This window comes from Trifolium pratense, linkage group LG1, assembly GCF_020283565.1.
Source record: "Trifolium pratense cultivar HEN17-A07 linkage group LG1, ARS_RC_1.1, whole genome shotgun sequence".
Taxonomy (NCBI): Eukaryota; Viridiplantae; Streptophyta; class Magnoliopsida; order Fabales; family Fabaceae; genus Trifolium; species Trifolium pratense.
The window spans coordinates 19,386,671-19,414,057 of record NC_060059.1 but is presented as its reverse complement, the minus strand read 5'-3'; the positions used below and the strand labels follow the sequence as shown (position 1 = coordinate 19,414,057).

Genomic DNA, 27,387 nt, shown 5'->3' with positions numbered 1-27,387 from the left:
ACCAGATGAAAAGCTAGAGTTGTGCAACGCTTGCGTAATGCATTTCATGGATAAATTTGGAGTAAATATAAATTTTCCAAACAATCAAATGAAGCATACCGAGACAGTGGAGATATTTCAAAAACCAGTTCTCAATATAAGGGAACCTGAAAAACAATCAAATGAATCATCTTCAGACAATATTTTGTTGTATGATAATGTGAACAACTTTATACCCAATAATGAGATAGGTCTTGGATGTATTCACATGGATAAATAGTCAAGTATGACTTGATTGAGGGTTTTGAATTGGCATGATGCTTTGTAAGTGTTGCATGATTAATGGCTTTGAATTTGAACTTTGGTGAACATGAGTCTTGAAATAGCTACAAAATTAAGTTGTTCTTTTGGTATTATCTCTTTAATTTTACATTGAATGTAACTAATAAATTCCTAATATTTGTGTCAAAACAATATTAGTAAATTTGCTTATAAGGTGATTGTAGACACCCAATTTTGTCTTATTTCTAATTATTTTAATTTCTAAATTATTTTTTTTATTTTCTTGAAAATGTTTGAGACTGGTCATTGAACTTATGTTTTTTAGTGTTTTCCAATTTTCTTTTAGAATTGGTGCCCATTGAAATCATATAAAAAGAGATTAGGGATTGATGTATGAATGCTTATATATAGGAGAATATTAGGATTTTACAATATAGTGGGATCCCCATGTTTAGAGGACCAAATATAACATCTGAATTGTCGTTTGCATGGGAGCACATTAAATGTTATGGGTGTTTGGCCTATGTCCGTGTTCGTAGTTTAGGCTTGGTGGTTGTTGCGCCACGTGATCGCTCTTATCCCATTTTGATGGACCTTGATGCGTGTTGGCGTTTAGCTAGAGGTGGGAATAGGCTAGGCCGAGCTAGGCTTTGCCGAGCCTGAGCCTGACCTGTCAAAATTTTCAAGGTCTGAGCCTGACTTGTGGCCTATCATAGGCTTATCTTTTAGGCCTGAGCCTAACCTTTTGAAAGTTTAATGTGGTCTGTTAGCCTGTTTAGAAACTTATTTCACATGAACATATTTAAATAAATAACTATATTTATTTTTAAATATACTTATGAACTAATAAATCAATGTCCTTTTGATATTTAACATGATATGCTAGAGACTTTGACTTTATATGTCATCATATTTCAATTATAGTTTATAATAATACGTTTATATATGTGAAAAACTAATGTCGATTAATAAACTTAAACTACTGAAAAGTTAATAAATTTATAATTTAATCAAAGTACAAATTTTAATATATAAATAATAATAGTAATAAAAATATTAATCATATTAATTTAAATAGGCCGGCTTAATAGGCTAAAAGACTTTTGTAATAACATGCAGTCTGACCTATTTAACTAAATATGCTTATAAAAAAGCATTGGTCTGTACTATTTAAAGAAATACGCTGACCTGGCCTAAGTCTATGTAGGCTAGGCCTTAAGGCCTGACAAGCCGGCCTGACCTATTATCACCTCTACTTTTAGCCGATCTAGAATATTATTCACTATAAGCTAAAAGCTACTCCCTCCATCCCAAATTATAAGGGAAAAAAATCCAATTTCTTTTCCCAAATTATAAGAGAAAAAAAAAAATCAAAATTTCCCTTAGGGAAAGTGTCAAGATTGCAAGATTTATGCAGCAAGAGAGAGAGAGAGAGAGAGAGAGAGAGCTCTATTTCTGCTCAGTTTTTTGTTGAGCTGTTGTTGGGTACGTACTCCGTACTTGTACATGCAACAACGACGATATGATAATTTGAGTTCTTTCTACTAAAATTTTTGGTGTGAATGTGCAAGTCACGTCAAGGATTCCAAAGTATGTTGAAGGGGATTCGTCAATTATAACCTATTTGAATCTGGTTTACATAAACTGGTGGGGGCGAATCGAACCAAAAGCTTAGTGTGTTCACACATGCTTTGGAATTTATTTGCACCATCATCATATTCGTCTTCATCTTCTTCTTGTTGGAGTATTTACAGCAGTCCCCCAACAAAAGTTCTCATATTAATAGTAGATAAAGTTAAAATAAGTCATTTATTTTGGACGGATGAAATATTTGTTTTCCCTCGAAGATATTCTCCCAAATACTGTCATGAATTATTACTCATAAGCAACAAGTTACAATTCCAAAAAAAAAAAAGTTACAACTCACATGAGTTTCTCCAAAAGAATTTGAAATTCATATCAGGGGTACAATCGATACTTCAGATAAAACGTGCACCCAAATCCACCGTACAGTTCAGCGCACTACCACTCTGCAAAGCAGCACAACAACGCACATTCTTAGCGTCGTTGGTTGTTGCATGTACTAGTACGTACGTACCCAACAACAGCTCAACAAAAAACAGAGCAGAAACAGAGCACGCTCTCTCTCTCTCTCTCTCTCTCTCTCTCTCTCTCTCTCTCTTGCTGCATAAAACTTGCAATCTTGACACTTTCCCTGATACCCTTTTACATTCTCTTCAATTGGGTAACTGAAAGTTTCTTCCTTTATCACTTTTTCAACATACAAGTTCTTACCTTGAATACTGTTTGATGTTTTCTCTTTTTTTTTTTTTTAGCTTGGTAATTAAAAAAAAACAAAAATGGAAGGAGAAAGTAACAAAGACAACAACAGTTCAGAGGTATCACATGACAATGAAGAAACCAGCAGCCATGATATTTCAGAGGATCATCAAATTCAAAATCAACAATTTGTTGAAACAAGTGGGACCCAATGGAGTTCCTTACCAAAACTACCTCAAAATAATTATGTTGAATATCTCTCTGAATCCTCAGCTAGTTATCTTCCAAACCCTACGATTCATGGGAATAATTATCAAAATTTTGGTGGTGGTAGTAGCAGCTTCAATGATTCAGGAAAAGCTGCTTTTGATTTTAAGTTTATTGGTTCTTCAAGTACTGATTTTGGCATTAAAAAGGTACTAATAAGGTTAATTAATGAACAGAAAAACTGAAAGTTTATATTTTGAGGTTTGGAAATTGATTTTTTTTTTTTTTTTTGGTGTTTGTTTTCAGCGTGTTGGGTTTAGGAGATATGATGAAGGAAAGGAAGTGATTAAAGCTGAAATTGGAAGTAGTCACAATCTTCTCTGTGCTCAGGTTAGTTAATTAATTAATTAATATGTCGTTTCATCATGTACATTTCTTATGAATTATGAATATTTCAATCGTCAAAATATTTTAAAGATTCTTCATTATTCTGAAATTTATGATAATGATCTGGGCCCCATTTGGATTTGGCTTATTTTTTAGCTTATGAAAATAACTTATGCAAATAAAAAATTGAATCTTTATAAGCTATTTTCTCATAAACTACCTTGAAAAGTTTATAATAATACTTAAAACAACCTTATTTATTTGCATAAGCTGTTTCGCATAAGCTCAAAAATAAGTCAATCCAAGCGTGCTCTTAGTGTTGTTTGGTATACAGCTTAATTAAGCTCTTATAGCATAAGCACTTATCATATAAGTGTTATGTATAAGTTATAAGTTATAAGTTATAAGCTATTTCTATGAGAAAAGGTAAAATAAAGTTAAATTGTTTTCTTCTAAGCTATTAGTTGTGTCCATAAGCTATCATGAAAAGTTTATAAAAATAAGTTGAAAACACCTTATGGACATATGTCATAACTTCTTTTCAAATGTTTTTCCAAACCATAGTCACAAAATTGGCTGTAGTGGGCAGGGAACCGCTGATTGGTTCGTGCGTACCAATTCGTGTTACTTTTGCAAATTGGTACGTTGAAATTGGCACAGATTTTGCAAAAACTCACGAACCAAAGAACCATTGTGGCTAGAATGAGCACAAGTTTGCTCAGAATAGCTATCCTGTTGAGTTTATGAAAATAAGTTGAAAACACTTATGAACATGTCCTTACCTGTTTACATAAGTTCTTTCAAAGTTAGAAGATAAGGTCAACTAAGTCAAATCTAAACATATAGTATCATTGTAATTTTGTGATAGGGTCATGCAACATGGACACCTGATTCAGTTGGAGATAAACAGAATGCTTCAAGATTTGATCCAATGGGAATGGTTGCTGCACCTTCTTTACTTCAAAGATCACGAGGTAGCTCCTCAAAACAGAGAACTGAGAAAGCGCGTTACACCGACCGCGTAAGTAAAACCTTTTGGATCCTCATGTAATATCAAAAGGGAACATTCAAAATGCATATATATGATGTTATTCATTACATTAGATTCATTACTATGTACATGTCAATTTATTAACAATCTTATTCCAATTCATTAACACAATTTAGCTTCGTTACAGCAACGCAGGCAACGTCTCGCCGACAACCTCAAAGCTTTACACGAATTGCTTCCAAATCCAGAAATGGTAATATGTTGTTTATGATTTAACATTAGTCTTCAAAGGTGTATTGAATATATGATGAAACAATGTCATAAACTTTTTCTCAATTGTTGTTTACTTTCAGTTGAATTTGATATACTAGTATACTTAGGTAGCTAACAAATACTGAATTCACATATATTTACCTTAATGAACTGGATTTTAATTTGCAGGGTAGTCAAGCTCAAGCTTACATACTAGATGACATAATTGACTATGTTAATTACTTGCAAGTTCAAGTAAAGGTACCTTTTTACTACTAATGTTGTCATCAATTGCAAATACACATTCTACTATAGCTAAGGAAATTGTGCCTTTGTAGGAACTAAGTGGAAGTAAATTGCAAGCTGATTCAAATGCTATACCACTAGTTTTTCATGAGGTACATATCTTTTCTTATATTCGGTAGATATATTATATATTGCTTCATTGCTAATTCATGTGCTTGACTAAACTCTTCTCCAAGCAAATAATTTGTTGATAATGACTCATAGTTATGGAAACAAGTTGTATACTGTAAATCTTAATCTTGAAATAATAGAAAAGAATTATAGTTATCCTCGTGAGCTTAACTCAGTTGGTAGGGATATCGCATTTTATATGCAGGGACGGAGTTCGAACCCCGGACACTTCACTTATCCACTTTTAAGGGTGGAATTTCTAGCCACTAGGCTACCTGACACAATTAGCCAAATTTCTTTAGTTTACTAAACATTGTGGGTTCATTGAACCTGAATCGTTGTAGCTGTAGCAAAGTGACAAATTGATTGACTAAGTTTTATTTACAGGGTTATGGTCATTATATAAAGGGACAAATGCTTAATGAGCCACTTGAAGAGATAATGGGAAAACTACTTGAAGAAGATTCAGCAGCAGCAAGTCAGCTACTTGAAAAGAAAGGTCTTATTATGCTGCCTATTTCTCTTGCTGATGACTTGAACCAAGCTATACAATTGTGGAACCAATCTAGCATGTAGTTGTTTTTGTTTTTTTGGAAATCTATGGTACTTTGAGGTGGTGTGTGTTACTGTGTTGGGAATTGTTTGGTTCTTAACTCCTTTGATTGGTTCATGGTGTGTTACTGTTTCTGTTTCAATTTCTGCTTGGCACAATGTTTCACATGCTTGTTACTAATACTCATTTTCATTGAGTGCACTTTATTTTATGTTATGTATCTAGAGATTTCATATTAAATCAAGATTAAAGGTAATTCTAGTGTATGAGAAACTATGCTGCTTATCCAGATTGGTTTTTCAAAAGAAAAATCCAACCACAATTTAAAAGCAGAACACATTAGACATTACACTCTACTTACACCAACATGTACTTAATACAACTAGTAAGGTAGTCCGATATATCCTATTCTCTAAGTCGGGAATATGTACTATTCTCTAAGTCTAATTTTGTACCCACTAATTGAGAAGAATATCGATAAATGCTATAGTTAATTTACTTGTCTCATCTATATGATATGATATGATGTTACGTCCATAACAAGCTGATCCGCAAAGAGTGAATTTCTCATTTAAATTTTTAGATTACTTTAAATTTTGGAGATTCATTCTACCACTAAATTAGTTTTGTTTGATTATCAAAAAAAATAAAAATAAAAATAGTTTTGTTTGAGAATAATATCACCTTTATAATTTACATTGCTAAGTATATTTTTCACACCTTTTTATAATTTATAAAACACTTTTCTTCATAATATCAGTTTTGCTTGCAATTATTTATATATTTTGTTTACAAACGAAGTGTCAAGTATTACATAAACTCTAAGAAAAAAAAAAGTATTACAAAAACTCATATACAAATGCGAGATTTCAGATTCTAATTCATGGTAAAGACATTTAACATAAAAATTTCGGTATTACCAGATGAGTCATGAGAGATGAACTGTTTGCAATTATTTGATTTGTGTGAATATATATTAATATTTGAGGCATACATAACACACGTGTTTTTATTTATAGAGAAGGAAATACTTGTGCAGACATATTAGTTAATGCGAGTTTTTTTGTTGATGGGTTAGTCTGGTGAGATCAATTACCAAGTTGCTCTAGAGAGAGTTTCTTAGAGATAGAGTTGGTTTGTCTAATTATCGCTTTCGCTAATCTTGTTTTGGTGGATTTGGTTTATGCCCCCCACCCTTTCTTTTGTTTTTCATTTTAATAATACTTTTGGTGAGATGGTAGAGGAGTGGTAGTGCATTGAGGTGCCAACATAGTTGGGATGTCGATGACTTACTATGATGTCATGCTCTCCATTTTTGAAAAAAAAAAACACACGTGTTTTTATTTTATTATGTTTTGGTGTGTACACATATATAATGAAAATTTTACCCTTGTATAAAACCATACATATTTTTTAAATTAACCGAAAGAAAAAGTAATAAAATAATTTTATAGAATTTTTAAAAGCCATTAACACTACTAAATAATTAAGAAATGGACACTACTAAACCATAATATATTTTACCTAACATCTGTTATGATTAAGGGATCTTTCTCATTAATTGCTAATGATCACCACACATACTTTATATAGGCAAAGTGCCATATACAAGCAATGAGCTTAAAGTACAAAACACTTGATATTGGGCTTGCATAATTCTAGGCCCAATATACAATATCCAACATATCCTCCCCTAATTGTATAATCCTACAATTACAAAAACAAACAACAAACTATACAAAAACTAGAGGAAATTGCTAGGCCAAGCTAAGGCAAACACACTAGCAAGCCAAAACAAGAAAAACTGCGCGCGCGCCTAGGCCAACAGGCAGGCCTGCAAGCTGGTTAGGCCAGTCAAGCACACAGCCAACTGCTGCAGGCAACACAGTCAACCTGACCAATCCACAAGCACACTTCACACTATCATTTCACTGCATTCTTCATCCCTAAACCAGCCTTCAATTTGTAGAATGCATCAATCTTCAATGGTTTTGTCATTATATCTGCAAGCTGCTCCTGAGATGGACAGTGCTTGAGCTCAATTGTGCCTTCCTTTGCAAGATTCCTCAAGAAGTGAAATCTAACATCAATATGTTTGCATCTACCATGCATAATTGGATTCTTGGACAACTTTATGGATGAACTATTATCACAGTAGACAACAGTTACCTCTCTTTGTTCAACCTTCAAATGACTCATGACATTTCTTAACCATAACCCTTGGCAAGCACATAGTGAAGCTGCAACATACTCAGCCTCAGTGGTGGACAAAGTTACAATGGGCTGCTTCTTTGAAGACCAAGAGACTGCACCAGTTCCAATCATGAACACATATCCAGAAGTACTCTTCCTATCATCTAAATCTCCAGCATAATCAGAGTCAGACCATCCAACCAATTTGGCTTCATCTGAGTTATGACTGTACATTATTCCATCAGCAAGAGTACCCTTCAAATACCTCATTATTCTTTTAACAGCTGTGACATGAAACTCAGTAGGCCTATCCATAAATCTAGCAACCAAGCACACAGAGAAAGCTAAGTCAGGCCTGGTAGCTAGCAGATACATCAAGCTCCCCACCATCTGCTTGTATTCACTAGCATCTGCAGCACTTTCATATGATTAACATACAAACATATGATTAACATATGCTTGTTCTCACTGTGTTTAACATACACACCATATTCCACACTACATTTCACAAATCCTTGTACAACAAAGAATTGGTCAATTCTCTTGTTCCAAGCTCTTGGAGCTTGTTTCAGACCATACAAGGCTTTGTTCAGTTTCAACACTTTATCTTCTTTACCTTTCAATTCAAAACCAGGTGGTTGCTTGACATATACATCTTCTTCCAATGGTCCATTTAAGAATGCTGACTTTACATCTAAATGGAATAAAGGCCATCTTCTGCTACAAGCTAGTGCAATAACCAGCCTTATAGTTTCATGCCTTGCCACAAGAGAGAATACTTCATCATAGTCTAGGCCTTGCTTTTGCAGAAAACCTTTGGCCACAAGTCTTGCCTTGTACTTGATTACTTGGCCCTCAGGATTTTGCTTCACTTTGTACACCCACTTCACATCAATTGCTCTTTTCTCTGAAGGTAGCTTGCACAAGTCCCATGTCTTATTCTTTTCAATTGACTTCAGCTCATCAATCATTGCTTCTAACCACACTTTACTCTTTAGTGCACTCTTGACATCTAAAGGTTCAGTGTCTGCAAGCATAGCATAATGCACAATGTCACCCTCATTGTCTACAGCATTATCTGGAACCATTTCACAATCTCCTAACCTTCTTGGAATCTGAGTAACTCTGTGAGGTCTTGGTGTTAGATGAACTCTATCATCATCATCACTTGAGGTGTGCATATCTTCTTCATGATTAGTACCTTGATTTGGATTAACAAAAGTAACTGGTTCATCTATGTTGCTTAATCCATCATCTAAGTCCACTTCACAAGTTTTCTTAGATACAGATTTCTGTTTCCAATCCCAGCTTTCATTCTCAAGTACTTTCACATCTCTGCTGATCTCTATCTTGTCTGATGTGGGATTATACAGTCTATATGCACCAGTTCTATGATATCCAACAAATATCACAGGTTCACTTTTGTCATCTAGCTTCTTTCTCTTTGCATCTGGCACATGCTTGTAACTCAAGGAACCAAACACCTTCAAGTGTTTCACAGATGGAATTGAACCACTCCATATAGCTTCTGGCACTTTGTCTAAGCATTTGGTAGGACATCTGTTTAGGATATATACTGCAGTAGAAACTGCCTCACCCCAAAATCTATGTGGCAAACCCTTCTGCTTTACCATGCTTCTAGCCATATCCAGGATAGTTCTATTCCTTCTCTCAGCAAGACCATTGTGTTGAGGAGTGTATGGTGCTGTAATTTCATGAATTATGCCTTGCTCTTTGAAATAATTCTCAAACTCCTTTGATGTATATTCTCCTCCACCATCAGTTCTCAACACTTTTATTGACTTGTCACTTTGTTTTTCAACCAGTGTTTTAAATTTCTTAAACACTTCAAATGCATCACTTTTAGCCTTTATATGATATAGCCATATCATCCTTGAATACTCATCAACAAATGTGATAAAATATTTGTTTCCACCAGTTGATAACACATCAATTGGTCCACAAATATCAGAATGCACAACATTTAGCACTTCACTAGATCTCATAGGCAAGTTACTTTTAAAAGATGATCTAGGATGTTTTCCTAACAAACATACAGTGCATGTATCGACTGGAGGTATAACACTAGGCAGTCCTAACACCATGTTCTTTGAATTAAGCATAGACAAGCTTTTGAAATTCAAATGACCATACCTCTTGTGCCATAAGTCACTGTCTTTACTTTCAGCAGTTGTAACTAAGCATTCAGCTTCAATTGCTTTGATTTGACTCTTGAAGGTTCTATTCTTGCTTTGTGCTGTTTTCAGAATTAATCTGTTCTTTGAATCAAAGAGTTTCAGTGCTTCATCTTCTAGCACTACCCTGAACCCTTTCTCAAGTAACTGACCTACACTCATCAAGTTACATTTCATACCAGGCACATATAGAACTTTCTCAATCACTGCTTTCCTTCCATTATTTCTCTGTATCACTACATTTCCAATGCCTTCAGCTGCAATGGAATTGCTATCTGCTAGCCTGATCTTTGTGTTGAAACACTTGTCAAAATCAGTTAAGATGCTTCTATTCCCTGTCATATGATTTGAGCACCCTGTATCAAAGTACCAAACCATGGAATCTGCTGCTTCATCAGTAATTGTCACCATGAAATTCACATCATCTTCTGATGTTGAATCATGTTGTGCCACATTTGCTTCTTCTCCACTGTTTTGACTTTGGTTCTTCTTAGGAGCCTTACATTCTTTAGCATAGTGACCATATTTGTCACAATTGTAACACTGAATGGTGCTCTTATCCTTCTTTTGATAATTCTTCTTTTTCCCTCCTCCTTCTTTTGAGGATTCAGGCTTGTCTTCAACACTTTCTTTCCCTTTCTTGAACTCTTTCTTTTTCTGCCATTTCTTTTTGTCATCTTGGTACTTTTTGAACTTTACAAACAAAGCTTGCTCATCTTCTTTGCCATGGTTTCTTCCACCATGCTTCATCTCATGAGCCTCAAGTGTGCTCTGCAAGTCTTCAATCTTGATTTCACTTAAGTCTTTTGTTTCTTCAATTGTCACCACAATGTGCTCAAATTTTGAAGTTAAAGTTCTAAGTACCTTTTCCACTGTTTCCTGTTCAGCAAGATTACTTCCACAATTCTTCATCTGATTGGTGAGAGTCACCACTCTTGTGAAGTAATCTGCAATTGTCTCATCATTCTTCATCTCCAGCAGCTCATATTGTCTCTTCAAGGCTTGCAATTTCACTTTCTTGACCTTTGCATCACCACCATAGCTCTTCTGCAAAGTGTCCCAGGCCTCTTTGGACGTTGTGAAATCTGCAATCTTCTCAAATACCTTGGCATCAACACATTGATGAATGAGAAATAGAGCTTTGCTATCTTTCTTCAGTGCTTCTCTGAATGTTGTTCTCTGTTCTGCTGTTGCATTTGCTGGTAATGGATCAAGAACTGTCTTCACTTGTTCATCCACTTCTTGAACAATGAATATCACATTCATCTGTTTGACCCATGTATCCCAGTTCTTTCCATCAAGAATTGGCAAATTCGCATGGAAATTACTCTTCCCAGCCATGATTGAATCACTGCAACCTTTGATGCTCTTTCTTGGTGAAAGATCCGAATCAAGATCCCTTGGATCGTGAAAGCTCTAGATACCACTTTGTTGGGGATTAACCCAAAACAAAGAGCACTGAAGGATGAGAGATGAATGAAGAATGAATTTAGAATAAGCAGAAATTGAATAAAGGAAAAGTAAAAATCTTATTCTTCCACAAAGGGCCTTAATTGTTTATATACAATAGGTGGTTACTTCAAATGCAAGTAACTGCATAACTACCTAGGACAAACAAAAAGTAACTGAATTACAGCTGTACAAAACTAACTAACTAACTGCCTCTAAAAAGCTAAGTAAAACAGAAACACGTATCAGAACCAAAACAGAGCTTCAGAACCTATATCAGCTTCAGAGGTTGTGAGGTTCAGAGGCTATGTTGCTTCAGACTCTGAAGTGCTTCAGAGCTTGAATTACCAGTCAAACCAATAGAGAGAACCTACCTTATATACCCAACAAATTTCCTAATAAAAATTATTCATCACTAGCAACGGTAGAAACTTCATGCTATATTTTGGTTCTACTTCTAAAAAAAGAAAGTAAAATGAAGCCATCCGTACAATTATTATTAGTATCCCAGAAGCCAAGCCATATCCAAAAAGTGGATTCCATATCGTATTGTAAGATCACCCTATCTATCAATGTCAACCTTAAAATTGGACTCACTATTGCTATATATTTATCGGACAAATTAAAACAGATATATGGATTTATAACTCCACATTAAAAGTGAAGTTGGAATTAATTCATTGCAGCTGTATGAGGGAATAAAATAAAACAAGGAATGGTGTGTATGCGGTGAACTACAATGACATTGTTGGATCAATCAGAACAAGTATCCATTAGATATTTAGAGTAGATACACCGTTTCCGTAAATATAGTTCAATTGCTAGGAACATCAAATTATATATTTAGGGTTGAAATTCATACTCAGATTTTTTTTTTAAAATAATTTATTTTAAAGATTAAATTTGTAGTCAGTAAACTACTAGATAAAAAAATTACATAGGAAAGAATCTTCATCCTCATATATTAATTGTATTAATTCACTATAAACTTCACACTCGTGCACGAAATTAAAAAACACAGGATCAGTGTCAATCTTAAAAAGTTATCAAGTACTTTTCCTTACAGTTCATAAGAACAAATGCACTTCGCTTAAGTCATGGTTTTTTATTTCACATCATCGTTTCTATTCTATGCAAAATTATATACGGAAGAATTTCAATATATGGGGGCAGTGGGGCACTAATAATATAATTGATTTGGTCACTATGATAAGAAAACACATACATGCCCACCAACAAATCACTTATTCAATGATATGGACATTATATTTAGTGATGCACACAGATATATACTCAAATTCTTTGATATACCCTACAAATTAGAGATACAAAAGGAAAAAAAAAAAACTCTTAAAAAAAATATGAAACTAGACAAGATTACATCAAAACGATGCATAGTCTATACAAGCCGATGAATTTGTGACACCTGCAAGTGATGAGGATGGGGAGTGATCGTCGGTGCACAAGGTATGTTTAGATAATAAGTGGTTCCTAGCAGCTAGGGAATATGAATAAAACCAAATTCATATCGGAATAAGAGGGATCCTGAGACTCTTGTGATGGTTGAAAAAAGACTTGTAAGAATTGATTTGCACTACCTATATCAACAAGATGACTATTCTTTTTGGTAACACATTCTAAAAAACTCCCCAGTTAAGTGTGTTTGGTTTTGAGCAATCTTTGGATGAGTAGCCTAGAAAGTGTGCGAAAGAGAACAAAAAACACCGAAAAAACTTGTGTTGATTTGTGGATACAATTAATACTCTCTCTGTCCCAAATTATAAGGGAAAAAACCTCATTGTTTGTCCCAAATTATAAGGGAAAAACCATTTTTAAGAATGTTTTTTTTCCTTAATCTCAGAAAATTAAATGTAAATTGCATTTAATTTTCTCTCTGTTCCCTTTTCTCAATAAACAACGACCAATAAAAATTAATTTTAGATCTTCTCATGCAACTTATTCCAAGGAAAACCCACAAAAACATATTTCAAATTATCATGTTTTACTTTTTCTTAATAATGCGATGTTTGTTTTTTCCCTTATAATTTGGGATGGGGGAGTAATTCTTAAAAAAATTGATCTAGCGTGTTACAGAATTAGAAAATGTGTTGTAATTGTGAAGTACCAAAAGTAGTGCATTTGCCATTGCACACATACAACTTATTTTGTATATCGGAGTATTGGACCTTGATCTTTTCTCTTTTAATGACCAAACAACAAAATCAAAATTTCTATTTAAAAGAGTATTTTAGTTTTGGTATGAGTTTACCCGAAACTTGATTTATATTTTTTATCGGTTTTTCATTTTGCAATTTATATCTAATCAATTATCCATCCCAACCTTTTGTTTTAGGTTGGATTGATCGAATTTTGCCCGACCCATATACACCAATACACTTAACCACTTTAGAATATTGCTCTCCACAAGTCAAAAAAATCACACTAAAAAATCAAGGCAAAATTACACCTGAGGTTCTTTATCTTATTTATTTGTAACGGATTGGTCCTTTATCTTTTTTTTGTCACATACAAGTCCTTTATCTTTATAATTGGTCACAAATTGGTCCTTTTTTACATTTTTTTTATTGAAAATATGATGAAGTGGCAAGCTACATAGGATAATTTGATTTTTTTTTTTTATTGAAAATTTTAAAAACCAAAAAATCATATGAACATTCATCATGTTCATCATCTCCTTCAACGTCTTTTTTTTTTTGAACAAATCTTCTTCATTACCCAATAACAAAATACATCCACACCCTCCTCAAAATTCCATAAACTTATGTGTTTTGTTTACCTCAATCTTCTTCTAAACTCTAAAATTGAAATCCCCAATTCTCATAAACCCTAAATTTACCAAATAAAAAATATGAGATGATAAATATGATTTTAAAGTTTCAGTTTGCTTTTAACAAATTAGAAACACGGAAGAGATTTTAAAACCTGTAAAAAATGTTGTCTTCGGCTATATTGAGGAATTGGTGTGTTGATCCCATTTGAATTAATAGAGATTTTAAGTAATTCTTTGACCCTGGAGAGCAAACTTGACTGGGGCATCATCTATTATAGGAGGCACATACATATTAGAGGTTGTGATATTGACGCACTTGCACAGTTGCACTCGCTTTCAATTTCGGACAATTTGTGGCTTTTAATACATCCAAAATTCGTGATACATCTTGAGTTAGTTGTGGATTTTTTTATTTGATAAATTTAGGGTTTATAAGAATTGAGGATTTCAATTTTAGAGTTTGGAAGAAGATTGAGGTAAACAAAACACATAAGTCTATGGAATTTTGAGGTGTATTTGAATGTATTTTGTTATTGGGTAATGGAGAAGATGATAAAGATGATGAAGGAGATGATGAACATGATGAATGTTCTATGATTTTTTGGTTTTTAAAATTTTCAATAAAAAAAAAATCAGATTATCTTATGTGGCTTGCCACTTCATCATATTTTCAATAAAAAATGTAAAAAAAGATCAATTTGTGACCATTTATAAAGATAAAGGACTTATATGTGACAAAAAAAAGATAAATGACCAATCTGTTACAAATAAATAAGATAAAGGACTTCACGTGTAAATTTGCCAAAAATCAATGATTAGAATTTTTATCTATCCGACAACCTCCAATCAAAATAATGAGTTAAAATTTAAAATATCACGACAAATTAAATTATCCTTTGTAAAAAGTTTGTTCTCAATGAGTCTTCATACAAAATAAAATTATCAGAGTCAAAATTCCAAATCATTTATCAGAAACATTAATCTATAAAACATAATTATCTAATATAGAGCAAAGGTAGGAGAGCTGTTTCTCCTCCCAAACTACTCCACCCACTTCGAGGTGGCAAAACGAGTCTAACCCGTCAGGTTGGCCCATTTACCCCGTCATTTTTTGCGGGCTAAACCTAAGTTTTAAGCTCGACTCCTTTAGTTGGCCCGTCCGTCGAACTCGCTTAAAAAGCGAGACGAGCATGGGGCGGGCCGGGCTGGCCCGTGAGTTACATAAAAATATAAAATCTATTTTTTTAGTACGGAATAGTATAAGATGACCCAACCAAATAAAATACAAGACTTATTTAAAGTAAATTTAGGTTTTTTTTTTTTATTCATTCATACAACCGGTGCCAAATTTATGATTATTTTGTTGCCACTTTACCCTCTTATTATCGTTCTTGCTTATTTTTGTCTTTTTAGTCTTCATACTCGTTCTTCTTCTTCTTCACCGGATTTCCAGTGTAACATATTTTTTTATTCTATTACTTGAATCAACACCACATACGGTGTGGTTCACATTTTTTTTCTGATTCATTACCCTAAACACATAGTCAAATACTTCCTTGATAATTAGAGTGACTACATACATGTTTATAACTATATAATCAATGGACTATGATATACTTCATTGATTATTTTGTCTCATAAGCTACATACATGTTTTTGTAGCACCACAAGTGTCAAAATAAAATTAAAATAAAAAACAAAAAAAAACTTTTTGTTTGACGGGCCAGCTTGTCAACTCATTTGTTCGCCATTAAACGGGACGGGTTGTAACTTTAGACTCGACCACCTAAATTGGCTCGTCTCGTCTCGTTTCATCCCACTTTTAGGCGGGCTTAAGCGGGCCGAACCTAAACGGGGCAGACTTGCCCGCTTTGCCACCACCACCTCCGTCTACAACCCAACGTTCATTTCAACCACCGAAATATTTCTATCGAAGGATACCTCAAAAATCTTCTAAATCTAAAACAAGAGAGCCTAAAAAAAACTTTAATTTCCCATTACTCGCTCCAAGATAACAAAATTAAAATTACTAAGGTAATGATCAAATATTGAAATTTAAGCGGGAGAGGAAAGTTTGTTTCATCCAGCAAGAATTAAACTTTTTAGTTGAGTCAACCATGACGTCATAAGTCACCTTAGGCTACCAATTTGACTAAAAATAAAGTTAAATTCCTATTCTTTATATCATTGACAATCATGTTTGTCCACGGTTAGCATACACTAAATATAATTAATTAGGAGTACATATATATTATATACAGCCTTGTTGCAAACACATTTTCATCTAAATAAGGATTTTAATGTGTTCAAATTTATTTTATTATGTTTTGTGTCGTATCTTTAATTTTAAAATATGAGATTAGAAATTCAAAGATGTCTAAAACAATAAATGAAAGTTCAATGTAAATTCAAATATTTTTCTTTATATAAAGGAAGAGAATATTGTCCCCATGAACTTAGCTCAATTGGTTGGGACATCAGCATTTTATATGCAGGAGCCAGGGTTCGAACCCTGGACACTCCACTTATCCATCTTTAAAGGTGGAATTTCAAGCCACTAGGCTACCTGACCAAAAAAAAAAAAAAGGAAGAGAATATTATACCCTATCTTGTGAGACATGGTGAGTGGAAAAGCTATTTTGTAATCACTGAATGACAATGCCAAGAGAAAAACTAATATAATAAACACACATATATATACAAAATAAGAAAGAAACAAATATTAGAGAATAATAAGAATAGACCATATCATGGTCTATATATTCTTTATGCAATTTGCCACTTTTGACATATAATCCACTAAAAGTATAGAACCTACCGTGCCCACTGTTTTCTCAAAAACAAAAATTAAATTATGAGTTTGAATTAATTGAAGAGCTAGCTAGCTTCTTTGAGCTTGCAGTGGACCATCAACATTTGTGTATGGCATAAAGTACTTAATACAAATATATTGGCAGAATATTTTACATGGCCACTACCTTCCTTTCTAGTTGACAATCATCAATAATTCATATATCCTACTTAATTTATTACATAGTAGCTAATAGAAATTGATCTAGTCGATAAGAAGTTGATTTATATCTTTTGAACATAAATTCAATTTTTGTTGTCAGTATAAAAAAATTGTGAGTACTTTAATTCACATTCTCTCTTGAAACATGCTTGACCTGACAAGGTCGACCTAACTCACTTAAACTTTTTATTATAGTAACTGATTTAATCGGTAAGAAGTTAATTTATATTTCTTGAATTTGAGTTCATTTTGTCGGTATAAAGACTTTATTGCCATTAGTAGATAATTTATTAGTACTTAATTCGTATTCTCTTTTGAAATATGTTCGACCTGATAAGTTCGACCTAACTCACATAAATTTTTTATTATTAAAAAAGAAACAGAGAAGCATATATAGTTAATTATAATTATAAAAAGGAAAAGAGAAATAGTGACCTCTTTCGACTTCCTATACTATAAATATTTGAGAACACCCTTCTCTTGTCCTCAATATTTTGAATTACCACTTGTGTTCTTGTGTGTGTGAGCTTCAAAACGTGCAAATAGCTATATCTACACTCAATTGAGCTCAACCTTCACTTAGAATCAATTTGTGCCATCTCCAAAGGTAAAATCTCAAAGCTAGTTCTTCCTAGTCACATTTTCCTAATAAACAAGAGCTAACATATCTCACAAGCTATTGAATCTTATCAATCACCATCCTCAAAAAACACCAACCATAAAAATCACCTCTCTATCGATATTTTTATCGGCAAATATTAGTATATTAGTTGTTATTTAAATCAAAAAAATTCTACCATCGTCGAACTTGTACTAATTGTTTCCGAAATTTTCTTCCCCGAGTTTTCTTTTCTCTTTCTTTAAATTGGTTTTTGATCATCGTCGCCGTCAACATCATCATGACCATCTCAATGTCTATGTGTAGACTAATTAGACAACCTTTAATAAGCAATGTTCCATATAGTGGCCAAAAACTCAACATGAGACAAATTCAAAAGGAAAATGTAGTTTTGGTCATGGGAGCAACCGGGACAGGAAAGTCAAAGCTTTCAATTGACTTAGCAAATTATTTTCCATCAGAAATAATCAATTCAGACAAAATTCAAATCTATGAAGGTCTTGACATAGTAACAAACAAAATTTCAAAAGAAGAACAAAAAGGAATACCACACCATTTACTAGCAACACATAACCCCAACATAGAGTTCACATCCAACGATTTTCGTGAAATATCAACTTCGGCCATTGATTCAATCACGAGCCGCGAACATCTTCCGATCATTGTTGGCGGCTCGAATTCCTACCTTGAAGCCTTAGTTGATGATGACGACTATAATTTCCGATCGAGGTTCAATTTTTGTTGTCTTTGGGTCGATGTTTCATTACCAACTCTTCGTTCGTACATAGATCAACGCGTTGATCAAATGTTTAACACTGGAATGGTTAATGAGTTGCGACCCTTTTATAATCCGAACAGAGATTACTCAAAAGGGATACGAAAAGCCATTGGTGTTCCCGAATTCGATGAGTATTTTCGAAAGGAAAGTTTTGTGGATGACGAAACAAAGAAAATGTTGGTTGAAAAAGCTTTGAGTGAAATGAAGATGAATACATGGAAATTAGCTAGGAAACAACTTGCAAAAATTCATTGGCTTAAGAATGTTAAGAGATGGAATATTCATAGGTTAGATGCTACACCTGTTTTTAAGAAACATGGAAATGAAGCTGATGAAACATGGAAGAAGATTGTTGCAGAACCTAGTGCTATGATTGTGGCACAATATTTATATAACTCAAGAAATTCTTCTAATGTTGTGAATTCTTCTTCAAATCTTAGAGTGCCAATTTCTCAGAGTGATCTTATGGCTGCTGCAACATGTTAATTAGAAGATGATGAAAATTTTGTTGAGCAAAGAAATTATGTATAATAATAATGATAAAATAATTGTTCCATTTTTGCTTGAGGGGGTAATAAGGACAGTTTTGAGAGAAAATAAATAAAAACAGTTGTTTCATTTTTGCATACAAAAAATGTATCATCTGGGATGGGATCCCCCATTCAATGTAGAAATTTTAGAATAGAAACAGAGTTTTTTTTTCGGAGTTATCTAATTAGAATTTACTATGATTTGATAACTAAATGTACATTTTTTTTTCTGCCTGGTTTTGGTATGAAGTTTTCACCGTCGTTAACGATAATTAACCTCTGTTAGGAAATCTGTAGAACATACAAGGTGGATTTTCCCCTCTCAACTGAATTTTTTTCATACGCATGAGTTATGAATCAAACCCCTCATTCACATGTATAAGGGGATCAAAATTCTTAACAATCAGACCAATTCATGGTTGGTATAAATTTTTATAAGCACTAGCATCGATCATGTCTCCGCATATATGTCCCTTATAAAGCTTTCTAAATAATGATGATGTATCCAATAGACCAATACCATAAATAGCTACTACCTTTGTTTTAAAGCGCACTCGATATATGGTGTGCCACTCATGTATAGGAAAAGAGATACTACTATAAGGAGTTAAGGACACTATTTTTATTCTTTCCTTTTCACTATTACGAAGGGTCATATTGTTTGTGTTGTTATTGTTTACAAATATACTTATATTATAACAACTTCTTTATACTGATTTGTTCACATGAAGGAAAAAAAGTGAAGTAACAAATGCCACAACCTCCCTAGTCCCTACAAAAAGAGAGTTTATTTTGTTAAGTAAGAATGAGCTTTTTTGCAATATTTCAATAGTAATACACTAATGGTGATGTACCAAGCTGAAAAAGTTGCATATAAAAAGATGAAGATAAATAACCAACTAATAGAATTTAGCTAATATCTTTGTGGTTTAACGATGATGTGCGTTGCTAATATCTTCTCCGTTTACTGTAATAAACTACACCATTCACCAACATCGTGTTCGTGTGTATTCCGCCAAACCCAATAAACGGACGTAGTATTTTCTAATTAAAACTCCACATTAGCTTTCACATGTTTTGCTACGAAATTTGATAGTATAGTGATATTTAGACTTTGTTAAGAAAAGCCTAAAATGACATTGTAGTTCTTGTTATGTCCATATGCTCCATATTAAATATGAATTTCACTGAGTAAATATAGTTTTTTATATAAATAAATAAATAAATATACTTCCACCATGCTACAACTTAAACATACAACTATCAATTTTTTTTTTATGTGTGTGAGTGCTACAGCTCACTTTGTTTTTCCAACCTCTGACCAAACAAAACAACAATTGAAAATCAAGTCAAACATTGAACAACAGCTAGCTAAATAACAAGGCTAGGAATCATAAAAGATAACCATAACTTCAACCCATAATACCAAACACAACATCAGATTCTTTTCCACTTAGGTAGCATCACCCTTTGTAATTTTGCCCATCATATTGGTCCACCACACGAGTAAGTGACATTACAAGATTCTCCAATGACGACTGTGTATTGATGCAAAGGTCTTGTGAGGAAAGGAGGCAACCTAAGTAAAATCTCACACACACATCGGTTGTCCATTTCTTTAGCCCACCTGCAACAATTATCTTCTTCTTTGGTATTTTCGTGTCTATGTTTGTGGTCGTGCCCGTGGTGGTGACTCTGGTGTCCCTCGTTGTTGTTAGGGGGTGGAGGAGAGGGTGAAGATAGGATTGCAGAAGGCGGTGTTCGTGGAGTGAAAGGTATCATTCCACATGCGTAGCTTACCAGTGCTAGTTGAGGTGCACAAAGCGGGCGAAGAGATGGTGGTGGTAGATGAATTTCCGGTGGCTGGATTTGGCTCGAAATTTTCAGCACAAATGCAAGAAATGTGAGAACCAAAGTTAATGAATTAAAAATATTGAATCTCTTCATATTGTGTCTCTCTAGTTTCTTCCTCTTATGCTAATACATTTGAAAGCTTAAAGTGCACATTGGCTCCTTAGAAGTAGAATTGCTTAAATAGTTGCAAAATCATCAAACTGTTTCCAGTAAGTTGTTTGTGAAGTGAATTACTAATATATAAAATGCAACTACCAAGAGAAAGAGGTTAGGCCCTGCTGCTTGCATTTCTCATCCATTTTGTGTGATGACTTTGTAGGTAAGCACAAACTATTCTAAATGAGGGTTCAAGTCACCAACATTGTTCCTGAACAATGTTTTCAACAACTCTTTTTAACAATGTGCAAAAAAGAAAATTAATAACAAGTATGTTTACATGAGTGGAAACCAACTGAAGGACCTTTCAAGCAAAAAGTCTCATATATTAGACCATAAAGAGTGAAAGAAACACAAATATCCAATGAAAAAAATAAAAATAAAAATTGTCGCCTTTAAAAAACAGGTCTTTATTTTATTTCTGCTGCTCACAGCATCGCATCCTATCAACAGTAACCATACAAACAAAGTTTTGATGATACAAATTTCATGTTGACTCTGCATAGTCAAAGTGCGGACTGCAGAGTACTTCGACATAAAACGTTCCAATAACTTCAACAGCGATTGACTTGGTCAGGCACAAGGATTTCTAACTTTACTCTATTGTAAAATCAATATTGATAATCAATTGCGTTATTTGGACACACTATTTCTAAACCTACATCTCAGACACAATAATCTATTGAGTGTGGACATCAGTTCTGAGTAGTGAGAACAAACACCCAAAGGCAAGGAGAGGAAAAACAATTTAAAGGTTGGAAAATATACGGTGTATGTGTCTGTCAAAAAAAAAACATTTCTCATTGATAATACATACCAGCTCATAATAACAAATTGTAAAAAATTTAGAACCTTCAAACAGCAAGACATCAGATGGCTACATAAGTTTTATTATTAAATTAACATTCATGGTAGTGGTACGATGACAATTTTAATCTATTTACACCTTTGCTCGACTTGTTTCCCGCGTTTCCAAAAGCAAATACTTCATTGCTGCTCTAAGATAATTTGGATGTAATCATCCAACAATGCAGCTCATTGCTTCCATCATTTCAGACGTGTATGTGTTTCTTTCACTTCGAGTTATAAGAGGAAATCCAACATTAGGTAGTCTCCAAAAGAAATTCAGCATTTTTCATGTTTGAACTTCAATGCAGGATTGGTCTGATGCCAAAAGGATTATTTGGATTTTGGAGAACCATGTCATTTAATTCCTAAATTCCAAAGCACATGGAGTTAGACAAACACAAATTAAGTCCATTCACAACCTCCTTTGTTAGTCTAACTTCTGTAATTTTTTCATGCATTTATTTCATAGGTTGATAAAGTGCATAGTTACACAGTCTAATTCATCGTTATGGGCAAGTTTATGATAGAAGTGCATTCCTACAAGACAGAGTTGGTTGAAAATAAATTAGCACTCAGCTTCCAACAACTTCAATTACGCTTAAAATTTAAATTATGACATTTCAAGGAATGTAAGGCAATACTTGGAATTCGGTAATTTCAAAATTAGGTTCATCGGTAATCCTAAAATAAATAAATTAGGTTGATCTTTAATAATACCTATGCAAGTAAAAGGGAGTATACTTTAAATAGCAATCCTGCTCTACCCTAGAGTACATACATGAAATTGGTCTCAACAACATAAATATGGACAAAAAACTTTGATCTCTAGAAATAATAAAGCCAAGCCAAGAACATTTTACTGAAGCCCTTTTCAGTAATAGGGTACTAAGAGGCTACCATTCAATCATTCCTAAAACAGTTCATGCATCGGAAGATTAACAATCATAAAAAGTAAGGAGTAATGTACTCCCCAGCAATGATCAAGCTTTTACCTCGTGAGAAGTTTCCAAATTGAACGCTCTTCATATATCCACACACCGATTTCATATGATTATTCAGCAACTCTTGTGGCCACAAGTTCCATATCTTGTTTAATATTTTCTTGTTTCAACCTCAACTGCTCTGCTCTTTGCCGCCAACCCTCCTTAAGCAACTCGGCAAATCTCTCTTTTATCTGAAGCAGTGGATCAATGTCAATCAACTTATCCCCTTCATATGCTTCTCTCAGCATTGCAGTTTCAATCCCACCTTTCAACGACATATAGAATATACCAGAATGCCTTGTAAAAGTGCTTGAAAAAGCATTCGAAAACCTATATTCCTCGCAAAACTTTCCAAGAATCGGCACCGGAACCCTCTTATACAGCGAAAGAGAAAGCAATTCGTGGAACACCCCAACAGACCTTTTCTCCATCTCTCTTGATGCTTGCTCCAAATGTGAAACATCCTCGTAAGGTGATACATAATCAAGCTCCATCCAATCCCTAATCCACTCCCTCATTTCCTTCTTCAACACAAACCCCGGAGGAAGCTTTACATTGAAACTAGGCCTAACCCTAATCCCAGTAAGCCTACTTTCCTCTTCAGCCCTTTTCTCAATAACAGATTTTGCAAACTCAGGGTTCCAATTAACCAATTCAAGAAACGATTTTCCCTCCCCAGGTAAACCAGTTAACCTAAAATATTCTGGATACCTAGGAACCAAATCAACCAAAAAATCATTAGGGAAACCAAATTCCCTTTTCACGTGAAGCAATTTATCAGCACTAACAACCTTATTCTTTGACATCATCAACAATTTACACAACTTAGAAACAATTAACGGTTCATTCTCCTTATAAATTTGTTTCTCTTCCTCCAGAAACTGAAGGAGCTGATCGCTGACCCGGATAAATTTAACGGGTTCAGTTTTGGGTTTAATGCGATCGTAATAGATATCGAATAAAAAAGGGTTTTGATTCATAAAGGTTTCAACTTTAACCTTGAGTCGCATCCTTTCGCGGCGTTTTTCGAGGTAGCGTAGAGGGATGACTTGACCTGGTTCATTGAGAACTTCTTTAACGACGCGGGCACATTGCTTGAAGCGTTTATCATGTTCTATGGCTTGGTCTAGTAATGGGTCCTTGCGCCATACTACTTTGAGACTGGATATAGATCTTGTGTAAATATGAAGGTTGAGATTGTTGTTGAGGTAGTTGCAGAAGGAAGTTTGAATTTTTCTCTTGGAGAACATGTCTTGAGATAGAGCTAGAGGAAAGAATTACATCAGTCACAGTGATATAACATTGTCAATTTTTGACTAATACATAAACTCATCCAATAACACCACTTTGTCATAGCCAATACTACATAAACATAAACACGTTGCACGTTACATTCCATTTAGCCTATCTAACAACACCAAACTAATGGCCAATTTCCACCATTCCAGCCATGCAATCTAAATCGTGCTAAATGCATGCATATTAAATCAATCCTTTTTTTTTTTTTTTTTGATAAGAATATTAAATCAATCCTTTAAACACCTTAAAGGCAAGCCCTATTCATATTAATTTTTACTCATCCAAACAAGAAAATAATGTATTCTCAACAAATACTACTACTTGCAAGCATGTTAAAATCATTAGAAAAACATGTTCAACTCAAAACCAAGATAACAAAACTCACTGTGTTGTAACATTTCAACAAATACCTTGTTTGCATAATTCAAGTCAAGCAAAACATCAGTTCCACAATGGAGTCAAGAAAAAAATCAATCCAACAACAATCCAATATGGAGAAAAATCAATTCAATTGAATCAAATAGCTGAAAAGTAAAGACAAATCACAGTGGAGAAGAAACAATATCGAAGATTCGCAGAAATTATCACAGTGAAGAAGAACAGGTTCATATTGCAGTGGAGAAGAACGAAATCACAGTGGAGACTGAAGAAGAACTTACTGTTCCTTGAAGGAGAGTCGCGAGTAGAGGAGAGTCACGGCGGAAACGAAAGGAGACGACGGCACGACGCGACTCGCTGGTTCGCGGCGGAACAAAGATGCGCACAGATATGTAATGGGCTCATAGAATTAGAAATGAAAGGTTTTGAGTTTTTCTATTCGCACCCTAAGCCTCTCTTGCCACCTGAATTTTTAAAAGTACTCTCGTCGAAATATCAAATTCAATCTCAACCGTTAGTTGGTTCAGTGGTGATTGACGCTGAACTTAGTAGGGAGGACCACGGTTCGATTCCCACAACTGCGATCAGGAGGGGCTGAAACCACTTTATGCCATGACCCCCGAACCAGATTAAACTGGTGGTGAAAGCCAAAAAGAAAAATATCAAATTCAATTTTTAAGTTCTAACCGCAAAAATTATGAGGAGTGACAATATTTAAAAATAGCTTAAACCATTTAAAACAATAGATATAGATTGTCTCGATCGGTAAAAGTAGAGTTTATATTTGTGTTTTAGAATTTAAAATAGATTTTAGAGTCTAAAATGTAAAATTCTGAAATTTCAAATATGTAGATGTTAAAATTCTAAAACTTAAACGTGTAAAATATACATTTAAATTTCAGAACTTCAAGGGGTATATTTGAAGATTCAAAGGACGCGAGAGATTTAGGACGGATGAAAAGAAAATCTCAAAAGTTTAACTTAAATGGGTCTGCAATTTCTTTTGCATCCTACCTAATTTTTTGTGCGCTCTATAAATTTATCAAGATATCTATGTCCGCTATTTAGATAGCGGATGCTCTCAAAAACACCCCACTAATTTTTTTATAACGTCCGCTATTTAAGTAGTGGACGACATTTACAAAAAATTTCATTTTTATAACGTCCACTACTTATAACGGAACGGTAAAAATGAAAATATGTAGGGTGCGCGAAATAGGTATAGCGAGAAGTAGCTACAGCGGCAAAATAAAATCTCATGTAATATGGATGTGAAAGATACAATTTAAATTTTGTTGAGGATACAAATTTTGACCCCAAAAAAGAAAACGAGGCATTATGGAAAAGAACATACTTAACCAAAAAGAAAACTTAACAAAAAAGAAAGGTACGTGGAGTGGGGTGGAAAGAGTACAAATGGTGACAACAAAGACATTCACTATCTTGTCCTCAATTTAGAAACTTCCTTGTTTTGCAACTTCAGTTTCATTTCCACCGATGTCAAACCATGTTTGTTTCGCTCAAAGACCACATAAACTCAACCTTTTGGCTAACACACGTGTTTTTACTACGATTTTTTTTCTTCATAAACACACGTTCTTCTCTTTCTTTTTGGAAAAATAAAAAATGCTAATAAAGCTCTCTTTGATAAAAAATAGCGGATAGTTGATACACTAGCTTATAGCGGATGAACTTATAGCGGTTAACTTATAAGCTAGCTGTTAGCTTATAGCGAATAAGTTAGTTGGTTGAATATTGATGTAAATAATATTTATTTTATTACTGTTAAGTAGTGGATACAGCTGTAGAGTTTATCACATTAGTTAACACAGCTGTACAATTTATTTTACATTGATTAGGTTGCTATTTATATTTATGTATTAGGTTTATATAACACAGTAGTGCTAATCCTATTGTAAGTACATACTTATTCTTTCATCTCAATAATGAAAATAAGGTTTCTTATATTGAAAACTGTAACAGCCCCCGGGTACGTGGTTCGATTCCCACGAAAGGCAAAAACTCCACTAGAGAGGGGGGTGGAGAAGATCGTGAGGTGACAGCCGGGATTGCCTACTAAATACGTAGAAAATGGGCCCAGGCTGTTACAAAAACAATGTGTGCCGACATCGTATCAGAGCTTATCAGAGCTCACATAGCTCTGGTAGCCATTGTTTTATTTTATTTTATTTTTCTTTCACAAATATTTTATTTTTCTTTGCGTTTCGAACTGTTCTTGTCACGGTTCGCACTTCGCGTTCTTTATCATGGCTACCTACTCTGATTTCTCTTCAAATTCCGCAAATCCTTATTACCTTCATCCGAATGAAAATCCGGCTGTCATTCTGGTTTCTCCTCCTTTGGATCACAAGAATTATCACACCTGGTCGAGATCCATGCAAATTGCGTTGATTTCGAAGAACAAAGACAAATTCATTGACGGCACTCTTGTTAAACCGTCACCTCTTGATCCTCTTTATTCTCCATGGATTCGATGCAACACAATGGTTTTGGATTGGATCCTTCGCTCTCTTTCTGAATCAATCGCTCGGTCTGTTTTATGGATTGATTCTGCGGCTGGCCCTTGGAAGAATCTCCGCACTCGATTTTCACAGGGCGATATCTTTCGCATCTCAGATTTACAGGAAGAATTGTATCAACTTCGTCAAGGTAATCTCGACGTATCTGATTATTTTACCAAACTCAAAGTTCTCTGGGACGAATTAGAAAATTATCGGCCAATTCCTTTTTGTAAATGTTCAATTGCATGCACTTGCGATGCGATTGAATCTGATGACGAATCGTCACACTCTCTAATCCATGCCTATTTTAGCAACATTAGATGCATTTTAGTAGGTTTTTAGCAATAAATATAAGAGAAATCTAACCATAAGCTTGATTACTTGATTTGCAAGAAAACAGGAAAAATTGCAGGAAATGGAGGATTTTCAC

The 27,387-nt window shown here is 34.1% G+C and overlaps 4 protein-coding genes across 7 annotated transcripts; 2 read left to right on the top strand and 2 right to left on the bottom strand.

Moving 5' to 3' along the window:
- The first annotated feature begins 2,262 nt into the window (after positions 1-2,262).
- On the top strand, positions 2,263-5,564 carry LOC123924722 (transcription factor bHLH7-like). Of its 2 annotated transcripts, XM_045977695.1 has the most exons (9): positions 2,263-2,413; positions 2,446-2,506; positions 2,598-2,957; positions 3,055-3,138; positions 4,004-4,156; positions 4,314-4,379; positions 4,568-4,639; positions 4,717-4,776; positions 5,183-5,564. In XM_045977695.1, the coding sequence occupies exons 3-9, from the start codon at positions 2,622-2,624 to the stop codon at positions 5,369-5,371; spliced, it is 960 nt and encodes a 319-aa protein (XP_045833651.1). In that variant the 5' UTR covers positions 2,263-2,413; positions 2,446-2,506; positions 2,598-2,621; the 3' UTR covers positions 5,372-5,564. The 2 variants fall into 2 exon arrangements, with proteins under 2 accessions (XP_045833651.1, XP_045833645.1); XM_045977689.1 differs by having other exon boundaries at positions 2,263-2,506.
- Positions 5,565-17,470: 11,906 nt separating this feature from the next.
- LOC123922643 (adenylate isopentenyltransferase 3, chloroplastic-like) lies at positions 17,471-19,623 on the top strand. Its single transcript, XM_045975342.1, has one exon. It carries the CDS (start codon positions 17,889-17,891, stop codon positions 18,870-18,872), a length of 984 nt encoding a protein of 327 aa, XP_045831298.1. The 5' UTR covers positions 17,471-17,888; the 3' UTR covers positions 18,873-19,623.
- A 507-nt stretch (positions 19,624-20,130) lies between these two features.
- LOC123902620 lies at positions 20,131-20,959 on the bottom strand. The gene has a single exon (XM_045952390.1). The coding sequence runs from the start codon at positions 20,861-20,863 to the stop codon at positions 20,402-20,404; it is 462 nt and encodes a 153-aa protein (XP_045808346.1). The 5' UTR covers positions 20,864-20,959; the 3' UTR covers positions 20,131-20,401.
- Positions 20,960-21,702: 743 nt separating this feature from the next.
- On the bottom strand, positions 21,703-24,887 carry LOC123902619 (protein WHAT'S THIS FACTOR 1 homolog, chloroplastic-like). 3 transcript variants are annotated; one of them, XM_045952387.1, is made up of 3 exons: positions 24,717-24,887; positions 22,768-24,022; positions 21,703-22,312 (listed from the first exon to the last, which is right to left on the bottom strand). In XM_045952387.1, the coding sequence occupies exon 2, from the start codon at positions 24,006-24,008 to the stop codon at positions 22,827-22,829; it is 1,182 nt and encodes a 393-aa protein (XP_045808343.1). In that variant the 5' UTR covers positions 24,009-24,022; positions 24,717-24,887; the 3' UTR covers positions 21,703-22,312; positions 22,768-22,826. The 3 variants fall into 3 exon arrangements, with proteins under 3 accessions (XP_045808343.1, XP_045808344.1, XP_045808345.1); XM_045952388.1 differs by having other exon boundaries at positions 21,703-22,140; XM_045952389.1 differs by having other exon boundaries at positions 22,768-24,010.
- Between the last annotated feature and the right edge of the window lie 2,500 nt (positions 24,888-27,387).

What these genes read in the sequence shown, in the direction of transcription:
- LOC123902619 (XM_045952387.1), bottom strand. Translation starts at nt 24,008, where the DNA reads ATGTTCTCCAAGAGAAAAATTCAAACTTCCTTCTGCAACTACCTCAAC.
- LOC123902620 (XM_045952390.1), bottom strand. Translation starts at nt 20,863, where the DNA reads ATGAAGAGATTCAATATTTTTAATTCATTAACTTTGGTTCTCACATTT.
- LOC123922643 (XM_045975342.1), top strand. Translation starts at nt 17,889, where the DNA reads ATGACCATCTCAATGTCTATGTGTAGACTAATTAGACAACCTTTAATA.
- LOC123924722 (XM_045977695.1), top strand. Translation starts at nt 2,622, where the DNA reads ATGGAAGGAGAAAGTAACAAAGACAACAACAGTTCAGAGGTATCACAT. An exon ending in ACAATCTTCTCTGTGCTCAG is followed by an intron (nt 3,139 to 4,003) that starts GTTAGTTAATTA and finishes ATTTTGTGATAG; the next exon opens with GGTCATGCAACATGGACACC. An exon ending in TGCTTCCAAATCCAGAAATG is followed by an intron (nt 4,380 to 4,567) that starts GTAATATGTTGT and finishes TTTAATTTGCAG; the next exon opens with GGTAGTCAAGCTCAAGCTTA.